The 15,754-nt window shown below is 41.2% G+C and overlaps 1 protein-coding gene across 4 annotated transcripts in view; it reads right to left on the reverse strand.

Annotated features, from left to right (window-relative positions):
• The window catches only part of pcdh17 (protocadherin 17), a 76,308-nt gene that overhangs the window by 30,716 nt on the left and 29,838 nt on the right, over window positions 1–15,754 (reverse strand). For 2 of the 4 annotated variants that reach the window (XM_049604095.1, XM_049604078.1), the window contains exons 3-4: window positions 14,588–14,646; window positions 13,947–14,116 (exon numbers count right to left, since the gene is read on the reverse strand). In XM_049604095.1, the coding sequence (XP_049460052.1) occupies window positions 13,947–14,116; window positions 14,588–14,646 (229 nt within the window). Of the gene's footprint in view, window positions 1–13,946; window positions 14,120–14,587; window positions 14,647–15,754 lie in introns of all 4 variants that reach the window. The other 2 variants (XM_049604088.1, XM_049604070.1) reach the window with 1 other exon arrangement.

Consider the following 15,754-nt stretch of genomic DNA (forward strand, 5'->3'; position numbering starts at 1 on the left):
CATTTATCTCTCTGGTTCCTGATGCAGTGTAACATGGGGAAACAATGCCCCAGGGCACCACAAATATTCATTCACATCAGCAAAGGAAACAGCCTGGACAAAGCGGGCCCTTCGCTCGTATCTTCCAGATTCAGCGCTGAATTCACTGTCTAGGGAAACTTTTCACCAGGCATTTCATTTTCACATAATCAAAACTGAACAATTTCCCCCCGTTTGTAACTGCCTGCATGGAATTGATCAAACAATCTGCCACTCGGAGTTTTTGCAATTAATAATGTTGCTGCGTCCAATATAGCATTACTGGGCACAATATTTGTCAAACCACAGCATTGTGCGATCCAAGCCTCGGGAAAAATAATCAGAAGGAATCAGCGGATTGTGGCTGTCCCATCAAATCCGTACAAAAACATATTAATGTAACTGCGCACTTACAGATGCCACTTTTCCGCTCAATCTTGGTTTATAAATTGTCAGTAGCAGAGATGCCACTTGTACCGAGCGTGGAGGATGGAGACTGTTTCACAGCTATTGAGTCACACAAAATATAAAAAACTGTAACAACCAGTTTGTTAATTCAAATAACTGTCCTGGTATTGGAAAAACGTCAGTAAAATGTAGACATAACATACACCCACACACACACACACACACACACACACACACACACACACACACACACACACACGACCATAATTCATTTAGCAAGTGGTGGGATTGAAAGTGAAATACGTTCGGGGAGATCAGACAAAGTCGTGTGAATAAAAGATCTGTGCCAACCGTGATTTCACCTCCCACAATATTGTTACCAGCTGATGAGAGAATCAGCTCCTCTAATTGTGAGAACAAGCTACAGGTGTGAATTTGTCATGAGCAATACATCAGTGTTCAAAAGTGAAAGTCTTGTCTCCCCATCTGTCTGTCTATAACGAAGTCTAATGTTGAGGGTGCTTGATTTGATATCATAGTTTAGATATAAAGTAAAGCATGAAACAACCCTCAGCCCGTCAGAAATACAAACTGTGGCAGTGAAGGTATGGGCTGTGACACTCTGCAAAAAACATCAGCTCCAATTTACAGCATTTTACTGTAAAAATACAATTCACTTAAGGAGACACTTTGCTCATTTCCAACCAGCATCGCATCATAACTGTGGGTAGCATGTGTGAATGAACTATGGTAAAAATCCCTCCATCTTACTTGAGCCAGATCTTCCTGCTCATCTCTCAGCTCAAATCCGCCAGATGACGCATTTTGCTGGCTTTTGGGCTGCTGCTCGAACTACAGATTGCGCTTCTGCATTTTCATATGCCCGCCGCCACCGACACAAAAAGAATAGAAGCAGATCGAGAGAGAGAGCCTCCCCTCTTTCTCTGCCTTTCTCAAACTAGAACCAAACTCAGATAAAACTTCAAAACTAAGCAGTGCTGATCAAATATAAACCAAGATTCTGTTACTGTGTTGCAATCCCTCACTTCAAAACATATTTTAGCTTAGTATTTAACTGTAATTTGAAATCTTTTGGTCATATAGCACCTGTTTCAAAAGTATTTGTGTCTTTCTACAACACAGACCAGTGGTTTGCATTTATATTGGTGCACAATAGCTTCTATAACATGTGTTATGACTGTTATCATGACATACGACAATAGAATAAGAAAAAAATAAGCTTTTGTGATATAGCCTGGAAATCCAGACTTTCAAATCTAGAAAGATTCTGAGTCTGGCCCTCACCGATACACCCTTCCTACCCAAGGGGCGGCACTAACTGAGGCATATTAAATGCCGCCACATGCAATTGGATAGTACAATGGCCAATTAGAGCAAAAAACAAGGTGACGTATTCATTGCACTAAGCCCCTTTGTTTGCCGACCAGTGAGGCTAACTGATATATTATGCTTTTGCCGTATCCCATCGGTAAAACGGCAAAAACGTCCTTCCTGGAAGTGAAGGCTTCTAGGGCAGTCTTCTGTTCATCTCTCAAGGACAAAGATAAGTGTAGTTGGCTTAGTGTTTCTTCCAAAGCTAAACTGAACGCTAAACGGCAGCTGCCATCTTGGCTGTTTACTTTTAGACTCCTACGGCACAGCAATGTCCTCATCATGTTATGCCGATCCAGAGCCTGCGTCTGTCAGATAGACTGATCTGATTGATCCAATGGCGATTCACCGGGCTCTGCTTGTTGGGGCCAGATCCCTGTGCAGAGCAAATTCGAATTTGCTAGAGGCGGGACATCTGGATACTGTCTACTGATTTTTTTCCACTTATCTTTAGGTGGTAGGTCGTCTTTGTTGCCGCTTTGTTGTAATTTGCTCCGTACAATAAAGTGATCCATTATCCCACTCACTGCTTTCTCTTTTTAAATGGTATCATCCCTCACACTTGCTGCCAATCAGGGCTTTTGATGTGTCATAAACTTATAATTCTGACATGCGAACGGCGACAAATAGGCTCCCCATGAAGGTTTTCTAAATCAAATTTTAGCTAGAGTTTGCTTCTTAATTAGAAAATGGTGGCACACAACATACTGATACAGTCAATTAAAAATTCATTAATAACTTTTTGTATAGGCCCAGTTAAATATTGCAGTAATAATGTGTGGTTATCACAAAATCCCACAGCACCTGGATTGGCATCACGGAACACCATTTGAGAACCACTGACATAGACAGCCCATCTCTCCAGCCGTGCACTACTTTAGCCGTCATATCAAATCCTGAACATTTAACTTAACCCTATAATGTAACATTATATCTCATCATCTGTCATCTTAGTAATGTTTCTTTTAATTTATGACAAGGATGGATTGGCAGATTTGTTTCTTGTGGTCTGAAAGAGATCCAACTCAAGAGACAGAAACTACAGATGGCAGCAGTGCTTCTTTGACTGTTACAATACCGACTGAAGTCTGTCAGGAGAGTAAAGCTGCAACTACAAACTGTTTATCTGTTCATTTTTTCTTTCATTGATTAACTTGTCTTTTGCGAATAAGGACAAATACCAATTAACTAACCAAATAATTGTCATTTCAATTCAATATATAACAAGCAGCTCTTTGCTGCAACTCATAAGCAGTAATGTTTTTGTTTTTTTTACTTGATAAACTGCTTGAACAATCATCAGGTTCGGTGCTAATGATGTTTTCAAGGCACTTACATTAGTGCTGAAAGAGATGCTGGTGTATGTGACTGAAAAATGATAGGTAGGAAGTAAACTAGGCTATCAAAGCATATGTGCAAGAGTGTGGTTTCTGTCTAGAATTACATCCAACACACACACACACACACTCACACACACACTGACACAAACACACACATGCACGAATGCCCGGCTGTCCGTGGACAGAGGACAGATGGCCGCGGAGTGGCTCTGATCCAGGAAGTGACGACGTTCTGTATCATTATAATCTGCTCCGTAGTATCCTCCCTACTGCTGTGCTGGACAACATGTTTCACCCGCTGAGAGCAGATACTGGAACAGCTCCTCTGCTGCTCCATCACACATACTCTTAGAGAGGTGCTGTGACAACAAACGAACTTGAGTGCTCCTTCATTTAACCCCTTAGAAAGTTAGTCATTTCACAGGGCGCGGTTGCCGTGATTCTCTCGATGCAGCAGAGGAACGTACACAAGGACAGTGCCAATGTACAGCAGCAGCAGCAGCCTGCTCAAAAACACATGCACTCAGCCTTTCACAAATCAGTCTTGAATTGCTCACAGGGGTTATGTGAGCAACACACAGACACACAAGCGCGATGCTGCACGTCACTGATTCTCAGCCTGTTTGTTGTTCTCAGTAAAAGCCCACTTGGTAGCACCCATGAGCTCAAAAACTGCAGCAGCATCTTCCCTCTCTGAATGCAGTGCCAGAGCTTCTATCTTAAATTATCTCAGCATCAAAAGTTAGGATAAAATCCTAATTGCGTGCGCTGTAATAACAAATTTAACTAAGCTTTTCAGTGAAGGGTTCATGCCTGGAAACAACATCAGGAAAAAAAAAGAAAAACGTAGGCTGCAGTGCCATGGGGCTCTTAATGTTAATTAATTTCATTTATAGCACAGACGCCAAATCTATTATTGTTGTTCATGTGATTACAAAGAGAACAACTGGGAGCAGAAACACTGCTGTCTGTCACGATGATGAAGCTGATATACACTGGATTTCCTCTTTTGCTGTTGCTGCAGGGGGGATATATCTCACACGTGTGGTAGAACAAGTTTGGCACAGGTGGGTGTTTTTTTTTGGCGGTTAAGTCTCACCTGTGTGAAAACATGCAGTCTGGAGGAGAACGTAGGTTATGAGCCTTGTTTACAGCAAGCAAGTCTGTGTGCATGTATGAACTGTAAACATGAAGTATGCAAAGTAATCAAACCGCCTACAGTCGCCTCACTTCTAGAGTTCCATTATACACAAATGAGGTGCTGACGCACACACATTCAAATCCATCTGCAGGTGAAGCTTATGGCAAGGGACAATGACAAAGAGAATCTCCAGCTGGATCCACAGGTCAGCAGGTCAAAGTGTGCTTAATACTGTGCATGGAAAATCTGTTTTCCAGGGACAAATACAAGAAAAAAATAAATAATGATAATATCACTGAGGGTTTACTGGACCCAACAGTGGATGAAACTTTAACAATATGGTTGAGGAGCGATTAACTTTTAATCTCCATGACTCTGGACTCTAATCCTCATACTCAGCGCGCCTACATTTTCAAATGGGGCCTTGAATAACATTTCCACAGCATTTAATGGCTTTGTGTGTTTTTTTCAATGTCTAATATGAGCGAACACACACTTGGATTAATACCCTGTAATGTTCTCATTACAGAGCGGTGTGAGGAGAGAGGGCTGGGCAGCTGTGAGCATTCAGGGGCAGCAGCCCTGTTCTGAGGGTGCTGCAGAAAAGCACTCTGAATGGGATCTAACGCAGTTTTTTTTTTTTTTAAGATGAGAAGTCCAATCATGCTATGATGAGAGGCTGTAAGGGTGCTCAGAGTGAAATAAGACATATTTTTACTCATTGCTTCCATAAACATGCCATAATTATTCACTGCGGCTACCAGGGTGAAGGGATAATGCCAGAGATTTATAGCCCAAGTGGTTAAGAGTCCGAGATATTCATCAATCCTCCCAAACGCTGTGGTGCCACAGTGCTCGAGATAGGCTTCGCCGGCTGAATGAGGATCGGGGGTGAGCCGCCATGCAGGCAGGCTGAGGTTTAGAGGTGGAAATCACACCCCACAGCCGGCCCAGCCCAATATCACACACGCTAAGCACAAGAGGAAGGACACAAGAATGGACATTACCCTTCATGAACCATAATCATAACAATGGAATTTAATAAAACTTGGTGTATTAAAGAAAATAGACTAATCCCTATAAATCTTCCATAATGAGAGAGAAGAAATCCTAAGACTGTGATATTTCCCCTCCCTTCACCCCACAAGATTTTAGGCTTTCCACAGGATTCCACTAGCTTAGCCGCAAATCGCCTCACTGCTGTGCGATACCACCATATCCGCTAAGAATGGGGTGAACACACGATCTGGCACACGTGTGTGGCCACACAAACACACACACACTCACAAATCTTATTTGACTCTGTGTGATGCATCCTGGAGAGGTCCAGATTGCTGATGGTTCTCATTGTCCACACTAGGAAAGTAGCTGGAGATGTTGCCATGAATCAGGCTATCAGCCCAGCCAGGGACAGGCCGTGGAGGGCTGAGAAGATGAGGAGCAGGGAAAAGATGAAAGGCTCAGAGACAAATCCTCTCTGTCCAATGGCTCACGCAAACCGTAACAAGAAACATGAGCATCTGGCTGCTGTTTTCAGATGTTGCTTGTTTTTCTAATCTACTCCCCAAGGTCATGCTATAGACTTTTAGATCATTTCTTTTATGGTTAGATATTAAAGCACAACAGAAACTTCATGAAGAGGAGCCAAAAATATCCGCTTTGTTTTTAATAATGATGACAAAGAGCCAGCGTGCAGTCAGCGAGGAGGTAGGCAGCTCTCTAACACATCAAGTCCTGCTCACACTGCAATGAGAGAGTTCACAGGAATGACGCACGTACATGTCTCCACTGGAACAACGGTTGTAAACACACTCTGATGGCCTTAATTAATCATGTTTAAACAGACAGATGTGATAGCTTCACATGAAACCATGACTCCTCCATATGCTACCTGTTTGGAATAATGTTTGTAAACTAACTAATTACAATGCTCTCAAATGAAGCCTCTCTCTCAGCAGATGTTTGTCCATTAACCTGCAGAACAATTACTTTAACATCGTGTGTAGAATCGCACTTTAACGATGCCCTCTCTGCACTGGAGAGTACACCCTGATGGAGACTTTAGTTGATTGTGCTAGCCTGATAACAGACATTATATAACACGAATAAAAGCCTCAGCTTTCATTTTGGAAAACAAAGTTCTTGCTGTGCTTATTTACAGGAGAACAAAAGTGCATTTTTCAGTTCTTTGTGAAAATCAATGGGAAATAATTGTGTTATATTTGCTGTTTTCACCGTTTATATAAACCTACTAAGGGTTTCATAAAGCCTCTCAATCACAGGGAATGATAGATGTGACTATCATACATCACAATCTCACACATACACTGTATGCAAATATCACAGCCAGGAATAATCTATTAATAGAAAAGAAAGATGCGAGTCTTTGTCTTTGTCTAATCTCATTGTTCCAGCACTGTTCAGAAAGTTGAAACTGTTGTTTTTTAACTTTCCATCTGACAAATAAAAATCGGTTTGTCCAAACGATACGACTGAGTCACGTTCTGGCTGTGTCGTGGCTCCGTCACATGCCCGTTTTGGATCCAATGCCCACTGGAAATGTTACAGAAGAAAGCGCGTCGACAAGCAGCCTGTCTTTCAGCAGCCAGATTTCGTGTTGCTTTGTTCATTTGAGATTCAATTGTGCTGCGTCTAAACTGTCTAAACTTTCTCCTTCCCTCTGCCAGTCTCTGTCTTTCTCTTGCTTCGACTGAAAACTTTACGTTCTCAACAATAATTTACCCCTCACTGGAAACCCACAAAGAATACTATTCTGAATCAGACACAAATCCACCCATCAGACTGTGATAAACCAGCATTGACACAGTTGCAAACCCCATCACTGTTTTGGCAGATGACTCAAACATTTTTAGAAAGCTCTGAAACAACTCAAAGGTCCAGCGTGTAGGATTCAGCTGGATATATTGGCAGAAATGAAACACAATATAAGAAGTATTTTCTTTAGTGTATAGTAGACTGAAAATAAGAACAGCTGTGTTTTTATTACCTTAGAGTGAGTTGTTTATATCTACATAGTGAGCGGGTCCTCGTCTAGGGAGATCGCCATGTTGCCCCGCCATGTTTCTACAGTAGCCCAGAACTGACAAAACACTGGCTTAGATAAGGCCATTCTCGTATTCTTCAGGGTGTCTACAGTTACATTAAATGCTTTTTAAGACCCTTTAAAGACACCTTTTAACCAAATGTATGGCCATTTTTTTTGACAAATCATGTTTTACTTATTGAGGAAAGCATTGCAGGTAAGTAGTAGTCATCTGGTCTTGTGCAGGGGTAGGTTTTATGTAGGAATATCGTTATTAGAGTGAGTTAACTTGATCTACGTACATTTTGCAAACAGGTAAGCACAAGTATGAAGTAAGATGACAGAATTATAATGTTTTAAAGGTTCGTAACATTAGAAATGTGGACTTTGACTTCAAAAAAGCTTCACTCATTTTAATAAAAATAAATTAAAATATTAGTAAATAAATTAGATAAAATGTTTGCAGCAGTTAAAACCTCAAAAATTCAAATTCAGGACTATTTAATGACTTTAAAGGCCATTTTGTTGTAGCTTGGAATTTAAGACATTTTTTTAAGGACCTGTAGACATCCTTTATTTGCGTTCTTTATTCATTTGCAAAGAGCAGCATCATAAAAATGCAGATGTTTTTTAACGCGAAGCTGCTTTATTCAGCCTTTTTACAAGTTTAGATCACAAGGTCCATTTGTTTTGAAGAGGATAGAGACCTCTGTGGATAATTTAGCTCCTGGTAAAAACCTCCAGAACAATGAACACTGAAGGAATACTAATCAGGAGGAGTTTCAGCTGGCTGCAATCTGACACTAACTCTCCATAAATATTACACACTAGTCCTTTAAACTATCAGAGTTACTGTTTATTGTATGAACAAGAAGAAGAGCTGATGAGGAATCAACACAATTAAATAATTTAGCTAACATACAACAATCACAAAAAACAAACAATACCTAGGTGGCGCCCTAGGCAGCCGCAAATGTCGCCTACAGGAGAAATTACCACTGTTCATTAACAATAAACCTAACTGTTGTGGTCAAAGGGGCGCACAGTTTGCCTATACAAGGTATATTTGGTCAGCTGTAAATAAAACTGTTTGATATTTTAGACGTTATAAAGCCAAATATCAGTAAATGACACACACATGTATTACAGATGCAACCAGAACTGCAATATACATTTCCTGTACTGGTCTACATGCACATTTGTAATGAAAATGACATGCATGTAAACACTGAACTCATAACATGCTGATTGTGTCGCTGTTTGAATACTAGTTCAGACTTATTCAAATCATACATGTAATACGCATCTGCCCACCCCATGAAAAACATGTCTGCATTTGTCTGTCCATGAAATATGAATGATGTTGAATGGAATGCCCTTTTCCAACAGCCAGATAAAGGTTTATTGAAGGCCAAAGTGAGCAGGATAGAGGTTGCCATGGCTGCAAGTGTGAAAAGGGCATCTGATCTGACTTCTGACCAGTCAATTAATCTCAGAATTGCATTTTTTTTTTCTTTATCAAAGGTTCACTCGCGACTCGAAATTAATTGCGGCGAATAAAAAGGGGGAAAAAAATGAAAGGCTGAGATTGCGGCGACTTGAAACACTTTGAAAAAGTAGTAAAAGTGCTAGAGTCTTAAGATTAAGATTGCCACAAGGGAAGATGGGTGAATATTTAAGATGGATTAAAGTCTGAATATTTAGTTTACTTGGTCTCAGTGTGGACTGTTAGAGAAGACTTATTATTCAATATAACAACATACACAGAGACTACACTTTTTCATAATATTACAGATGGGCAAATGTAAAGTCGTGACTTCATCTTGCTTAGAAGCGCCACAATACGGACTCAAAAATCCATTACAGAGATTGCTTTTTAAAAGATACATTGTGCTTTTTGTATTTAATTGAAAATGTTAATGATAAGAATAATAACAGAGGTGAACTTCATCAGCCTTATATCTAAAAGAATAAATGGGCTCTCATCGTTCCCAGCAGCGTGCTCATATAATATATTTACAGTAAGTTGTCCTGCAATGTTGTTATGTCAGCACAGCGTCCATATTTGACCAACACTCAAAAGCTCTGGCTGCAAAATCCCACGTACAAGTTTTTGAAATTGAAAATACTTCCGTAACACTGTACTTGAAGGTTTCTACATAAGAGTGACATGACAATGTCATAACTATGACATGACACGGACATGAACCTGTCATGAACATTATGTACATGTCATAAATGTTTATGACTGCTGTCATTAAGTGTCATTCGCTTTTTGTAATAACAAGTTGACATTGTTTGGGTTGTCTTGATTATGACAACTTGACATTAATCAAAGTGACATCACCAGAAGTTGTCTTTGTCATGACAAGTTGACATTAAATTTGTTTGGGATGTCCTTATAATGACAAGTTGAAATTAACCAGGATGATTACCAGAAGATGTCTTTATGTTAATGTCAAGTTGTCATTATGAGGACATCCCAAACAAATTTAATGTCAACTTGTCATAAACACAAACAGAGGTGCATTTCTTGTTAATGTCAAGTTGTTATGACAAAGGCAACTTCTGGTAATGTCATCCTGGTTAATGTCAAGTTGTCATAATCAAGACAACCCAAACAATGTCAACTTGTCATTACAAAAACTGTGTTAATGACACTTAATGACAGCAGTCATAAACTTTTATGACATGTACATAATGTTTATGACAAGTTCATGACAGTGTCATGTCATAGTTATGACAGTGCCATGTCACCCTTATGTAGATACCTTCAAGTAAAGTGTTACGAATACTTCTTTTTCACCTAGCTATAAGAGTCATACACAACTAAGGTTTCATCAGTCAAGGTTTTTTAAGCCTTTGAGATTTTGTAAAAAGAGTTGTAAGTCTGCAAGTGCTGCATGAACGACATAAAGGTCCACACTGTAACAAAACGTCACTGAAACAGTATGTCTGTCATTGGCCAAGTGTCACCAAAATCTTTTTTTTAAGATTTCCTGCGACCAAACAGAGAGATAATATGTTTTAAGAACATCATACATTTGCCACATATTCTGTACATAATTATAAGTTCAGCAAACTCACTGACATCCTCACCGCCATAACTTATTTAACATCTACAGAGAAGCCAGGCGTCACATAAACACAGGGTTTGATGAGTAACAATTAATTATGCAGCATCATCATTTATTTGTGTACAGTATACATGCCTGTGTGCGCATCTGCATCATCGTTTGGGTGTGTATGTGCCAAAGATTTGCGTGTGCGAGCATTTCACAAATCATGACACTTCCCTTATTTAAGCTATTTACGAGCTGAGGGACGGTGTGGGGGTGGGGATTTCTATCACCCTGCCACAAATAACGGGGAAAAGTCAATGTCATCGCCTTCTACTGCGCTGTCATAGAAACACATCTCATGCTGTCGCTCCTGACTGGATCCACCACGCTGTCCTTGTGGTATCACATCCTCCTCCCACCACCACCACCACCTCCTCCTCCTCCATCCCACTCATGCCTCACTTTTAAAAACAAGGCAGGCGGCTTGATTATCACGCTCCAATCGCAGCTAATTAGGACAGGTCAGCTGGTACAGTCAAACAGTATCCCTGTCAAACAGTGTCCCTCCACGCTCCTCCTCCCCCCCTCCATCATCCCTCTCTCTCCATTTCCTCGGACAGCCCTATCAGTGGGTAACATCTCCCTACACCACCGCCGCCTGTCTGTTCATGATAGCGACTATGGCAGTCATCTCCACAGAGGCGAGCGATGTGCTGCCAGCCACTCCGCCGGAGCCAGACAAGCCCGTATCAACGTCTGCTGCAGGCGCGCTGGAGCATCAATTAATCGCCGTTTAAAACTGGCAAAAAAAATGCATTTGATATACTTAAGCCTAATTAATACTTTGCTACCAATTTTGCAGGGCTAATTAATCAATTTGAGACCGGTCCCCAGTGCGAAGATGTCCAGATTATGTTGTTGGGGAGGAAACCGTACCGAACATCAGAGAAGAAGATGAAGATGAGATTGTGTGTTTGTTCTACCAATGCCTTTTACCACGGGAGAGTATAAGGATAGAAACTGCGGGGAAAGAGGTAGAAGTGAGAGGGAAAACAGAAGGATGGCAAAATCAAAAAGAGGAAGACACAATTGTTTGTACACTGTAGGCTACAACCTAGTGACTATAAAGGCTAAGAACTGAAACAGGGTTGGGGATTGACTGGGACTTGAACTACATGCTTTGTGCACTTGTAGTTCTATTTATACTGAGCCAGTGAATGAGGCCGCAGAGTCCTGGCAGGCGAGCAGAGAGAGCTACAGAGAGTAATTGGGAGGGCTATGCTTGGAGAGAAACGGAGGACTTAAGATGGGATGAAGGAGGGAAGGAGGGGTGATAGAGAGAGACCTATGAAGTAGATGCTAAGTGCTGAGATGTGAAGAAAATAAGCCTGCAGGAAATAGACCCCAGAGAGAGTGACCAATGACAAGCTCCTGTTTCCTTTTTTTTTTTTTCATCCCATCTGATAATAGACATACCTGTGAGCCTCCATGCGTACAGTTCAAGTGCATGCACGTGGGAAGCTTTTTCTAAACCGCAGATATCAATGCATGAAAGCAGAGCGGCACATTACATCATAAGTCCTTCAACAGCTCAGGTTTCCTCCGTTTGCTTTCTCTTTCTGCTGAGCCTCATTAATTAGCCATAAAATTACTACAATAAATTACCTGTACATGAGGTGTACTGTTTAAGACAAAGCAGCAGATGGGACTTCTCTTGAGCTTACCAGGCGCAAGGTGACCGTCTTGCGGTTCATCTTAAACAGCAGGAGGACATAAAACACGAAAACAGACCTTTCTAAGCAGATGACATTGTAATCTGAGGTGCAGGAGATCACGCCGTGATATTGTTTTCTGGTGTAAATATTAACTCAGAGTGAGGCATAATTTGTTGCTGTGGAGCATTCAACTGGTGTGTTTGCAACTTAATAAAGATGCACTGGAAAACTGCCAGAGCGCTATTCACCACCTCTCACTCCTCATCACTGCTCTTGCACCATGCCTCGGCCTCCTGCCCCTGCCCTCCCCCACATCTTAGCTAAGCCCGCATGTTATTGGCTAAACACAGCCAGCTGCAGCCAGTTAACTGTCTAATCTCGCATCAATCGATTCCCCCCAAACAAGGAGAGGTGGAGAAGTGGAACGAAAGTCGCGGAGCGGGGGTGAAAGCACAGCAGAGTGTGACAATAAATGGGAAAGCGGCGGTGAGTGAGGAACAGGTTGCAGCCAGAGTTTCCAGCGCCGGGTTTCTGTCTGTGTGTGTTTGTGTACGGTTGTGACAATTTCGTCAAAAGGATACTGATCGAAGACAACACACAGCAAACAGAAAGGTGGACGGACTGGCTGTGGTTGGCACTATCAGGGAGTAGCAGTACACGTCCACAAACTATGTTGTATTGGGATGGTTTTAACTGACTGCTGCCCAACACACTCTTGGCTCAGCGTGTCATGTGTTCCATGTGTATAAATGTGATTCTTTCAGTCCCTCATGGACAATTAAATAGGAACATTTTCAAAATGAGAAACATATGGAGCTTTTTAATTGGCCAATTTCTCATGCCAACGTGTGTGGCTTTTTTTTTTTTTTTTTTTTTTTTTACTCTAAAAACCAATGGAAAGGAAAAAAATGCGATCTAGTCAGACATGCATATTGCAGCACAGAGTGTTGCACAAATTGTCATTGTCCTTCCGCAAAGAGTAAAACAGCCCGTCTGTTCCTTGGATTAATAGCACCATTACACAGAATCCATGTTCAGTATACTGCACTGTACTTCTGGATCCAGTCAGTGAGACACATACTTCTTGGTGTCGAGACTTTAGTGAATTTTTATTTCCGCAGGAATATCTGTTTTGCCAAGCAGGTAATGGCCCACGCGGAGATACATGACTGGATGAAACTGCAGTGAGACATTTACCATACCACCTCCTGTCCCATTACTTCTTTCTATATAATCTCGGCTTCCTTGCCTCCCCTGACCCTGCACTAATCATGTGAGGTGGCTGGGGTGGGGAGGACTGCAACAACTCATATCTGGGGAGTTATTGTTCTACACATGTCATGTGTAATCTGCCCGACCCACAGCGCTTAGAATAATTATTCATATTTAATCACCACACTACGAAGCTACATCTCCTGCCGCTCACTAAGTCATTTTCCATGTTCCATTATCAAAGTTTCAGAGACGGGTGCTCAGGGAAGGGGGACTAAATGGAGAGGCTGAAGTAGTTGGGCTTATAAAAACATAATGGGCTTGTCTGCTTTGATAAACTGAGGACGTGTATAGAATGCACACTCGCTCACACCCTCAAATACACACACACACACACACACACACACATTAAATGAGAAAAGTGCAGAGAACAAAGTAAGGGAGAATAAAGTAGCCAAGTATAAGTTCAGATTGTGAGTGTTGAGGCAAATCAGTGGCTCAATCGTTAATACAAATAACCGCAGCAGAAACACAAAACACATTGATAGTCATTTGATTCATCTGCCTCGCGTCTTTCATTTCTCATGCGCTCGTATTAGCCATTGAAGGCCTCACCTTGCTCCAAAGGTGGTGGTTTGACGCCTGTAGCCTTCAACTTGAGGGCTTCTTTCGCAGACATATCACAGCAGGAGCCTTTGTTGGTGTCCTGGTCGCTGTCAGCCTGGTCACTGTCCCCATGACCACTGTCTCTGAGGCTCGCTCGCTCTGGGTCTTTGAATGTTGAACTACTAGACACATGAACGGGAAAAAAGAAAGGCGTATTAGAATGCAGTGTTTGGATGTGGATTTTTTTCAAGGGCTTTTTTTTTTTTTTTTTTTAAACCATCTGAGGAAGTTTAGAAACAGAATGAAACATTGATGAGCATCCCTGAATGCTTAAGTAAAAACAAGAGGAAAATATAATAATAGGATTTAGGATGTGATAAAATGGTTCTAAAAATACTCCGCTGTCTCCTTAAGATGAAACAAAAAGGAAGCATCTTGTGCGCGATTATGTTTTATGTATTATAGAGAACACTGTTGGTGACCACTTTTAAACCTAATTAAATGAACATGACCTTCTTCTTCCTGCTATGACAAAGTGCAATTAATTGTCAGTTTAGCTGCGGCTACTGCTGTGCTACTGTGTTGGGACTATTGGCGGAAAGAAAACAAAGGTCTGAGATGTAGTGACGGTTATAGATCCCAACTCTTACCTTTGAACAAACTGTTGTCTGCTGCCCATATAATTAGGCTCAGTGGGGAAATTGTCCGTCTGTGGAGAAGAGAAAGAGAGAGAGAAAAAAAAGTATGTAGTGGGCTCTACAGGAATGGGTCCTGCTGAGAAACAAGATCTCCCAGTGACATATGATTAATTATGCAGAAAAAATGAGGTAGAGGACAGACTCGGGGCAAATAAAATAACGGCGATGCGAGCTCTATATCGTTAAGGTTTGAGCATTTCATTAACCACATAAAGCAAGCTAATTAGCCTTTCAGGAATAAACCGCAGAGCCAAACATCAAATCTGGCAGACGTGATCAATAACTGCTAGGACAATAGTCTTGATGAGCATAGAAAACTTGTCAGCAAAACATGTCGTAACCAAATTACAGCACTATTTGTACAGAAATTAAAATTCAATTTCTTTTCACAGCATTTCCGTGAGAAACTCTCCGGAGCTTCGACACTTTTGTTTTTCTCTCCGGAATCTGAGAAATTGTTTGTGAGGAACTGGGGCTTGTATGTGTTGAACCGTGTGGTGTTTATTCGATATGGGGCTACCTGATCATACACAGGGGGGCTTCATGCTACAGTCTGTGGATCAATAGGAAAAGCACACATGCTGCACACGCTTGAACACACAGACACACTAAAGTCGTATATATAAAGGAAACTGTATGGCACGTATGACAGATACATCAGTATAATGGAATACTGGTACAAAGCCTTCACTGCATAAACTGCACAAACAGTCTTCAATCCTCTGCACCGTATGCAGCAGTGCATTACAGACTGGATCAATCACATTGGCACTGGAAAGCACTGTCTCTCGCTGTCGTTAATTATATCAAAGTACGGTATATGAGGCTTTTTAATCATGTCAATTGATCTAAAAGGTCACAAAGATCCTAGTTTCTTTCTGGCATTTACAGAAGTGCCTGTCAGCCTTACTAATAATGAAAACACCTAATGTAAAAGCAATCAGGTGTACAAGCCACAGAGAACACATAGGTAGAAAGAGACTAATGCATTCATATTTTGTTAAAATTATTACAGGAATATGTCAAAGTCCCTGTTGGGTAGAGGTAGGAAGGGTGGAAACAAATGGCTTGGAGAAAAAATAGCTTTCATGCTGTTGTAGTGGTATACATCACAGCAAC

Source organism: Epinephelus fuscoguttatus, linkage group LG2 (assembly GCF_011397635.1).
Source record: "Epinephelus fuscoguttatus linkage group LG2, E.fuscoguttatus.final_Chr_v1".
In the NCBI taxonomy this organism is placed as follows: domain Eukaryota; kingdom Metazoa; phylum Chordata; class Actinopteri; order Perciformes; family Serranidae; genus Epinephelus; species Epinephelus fuscoguttatus.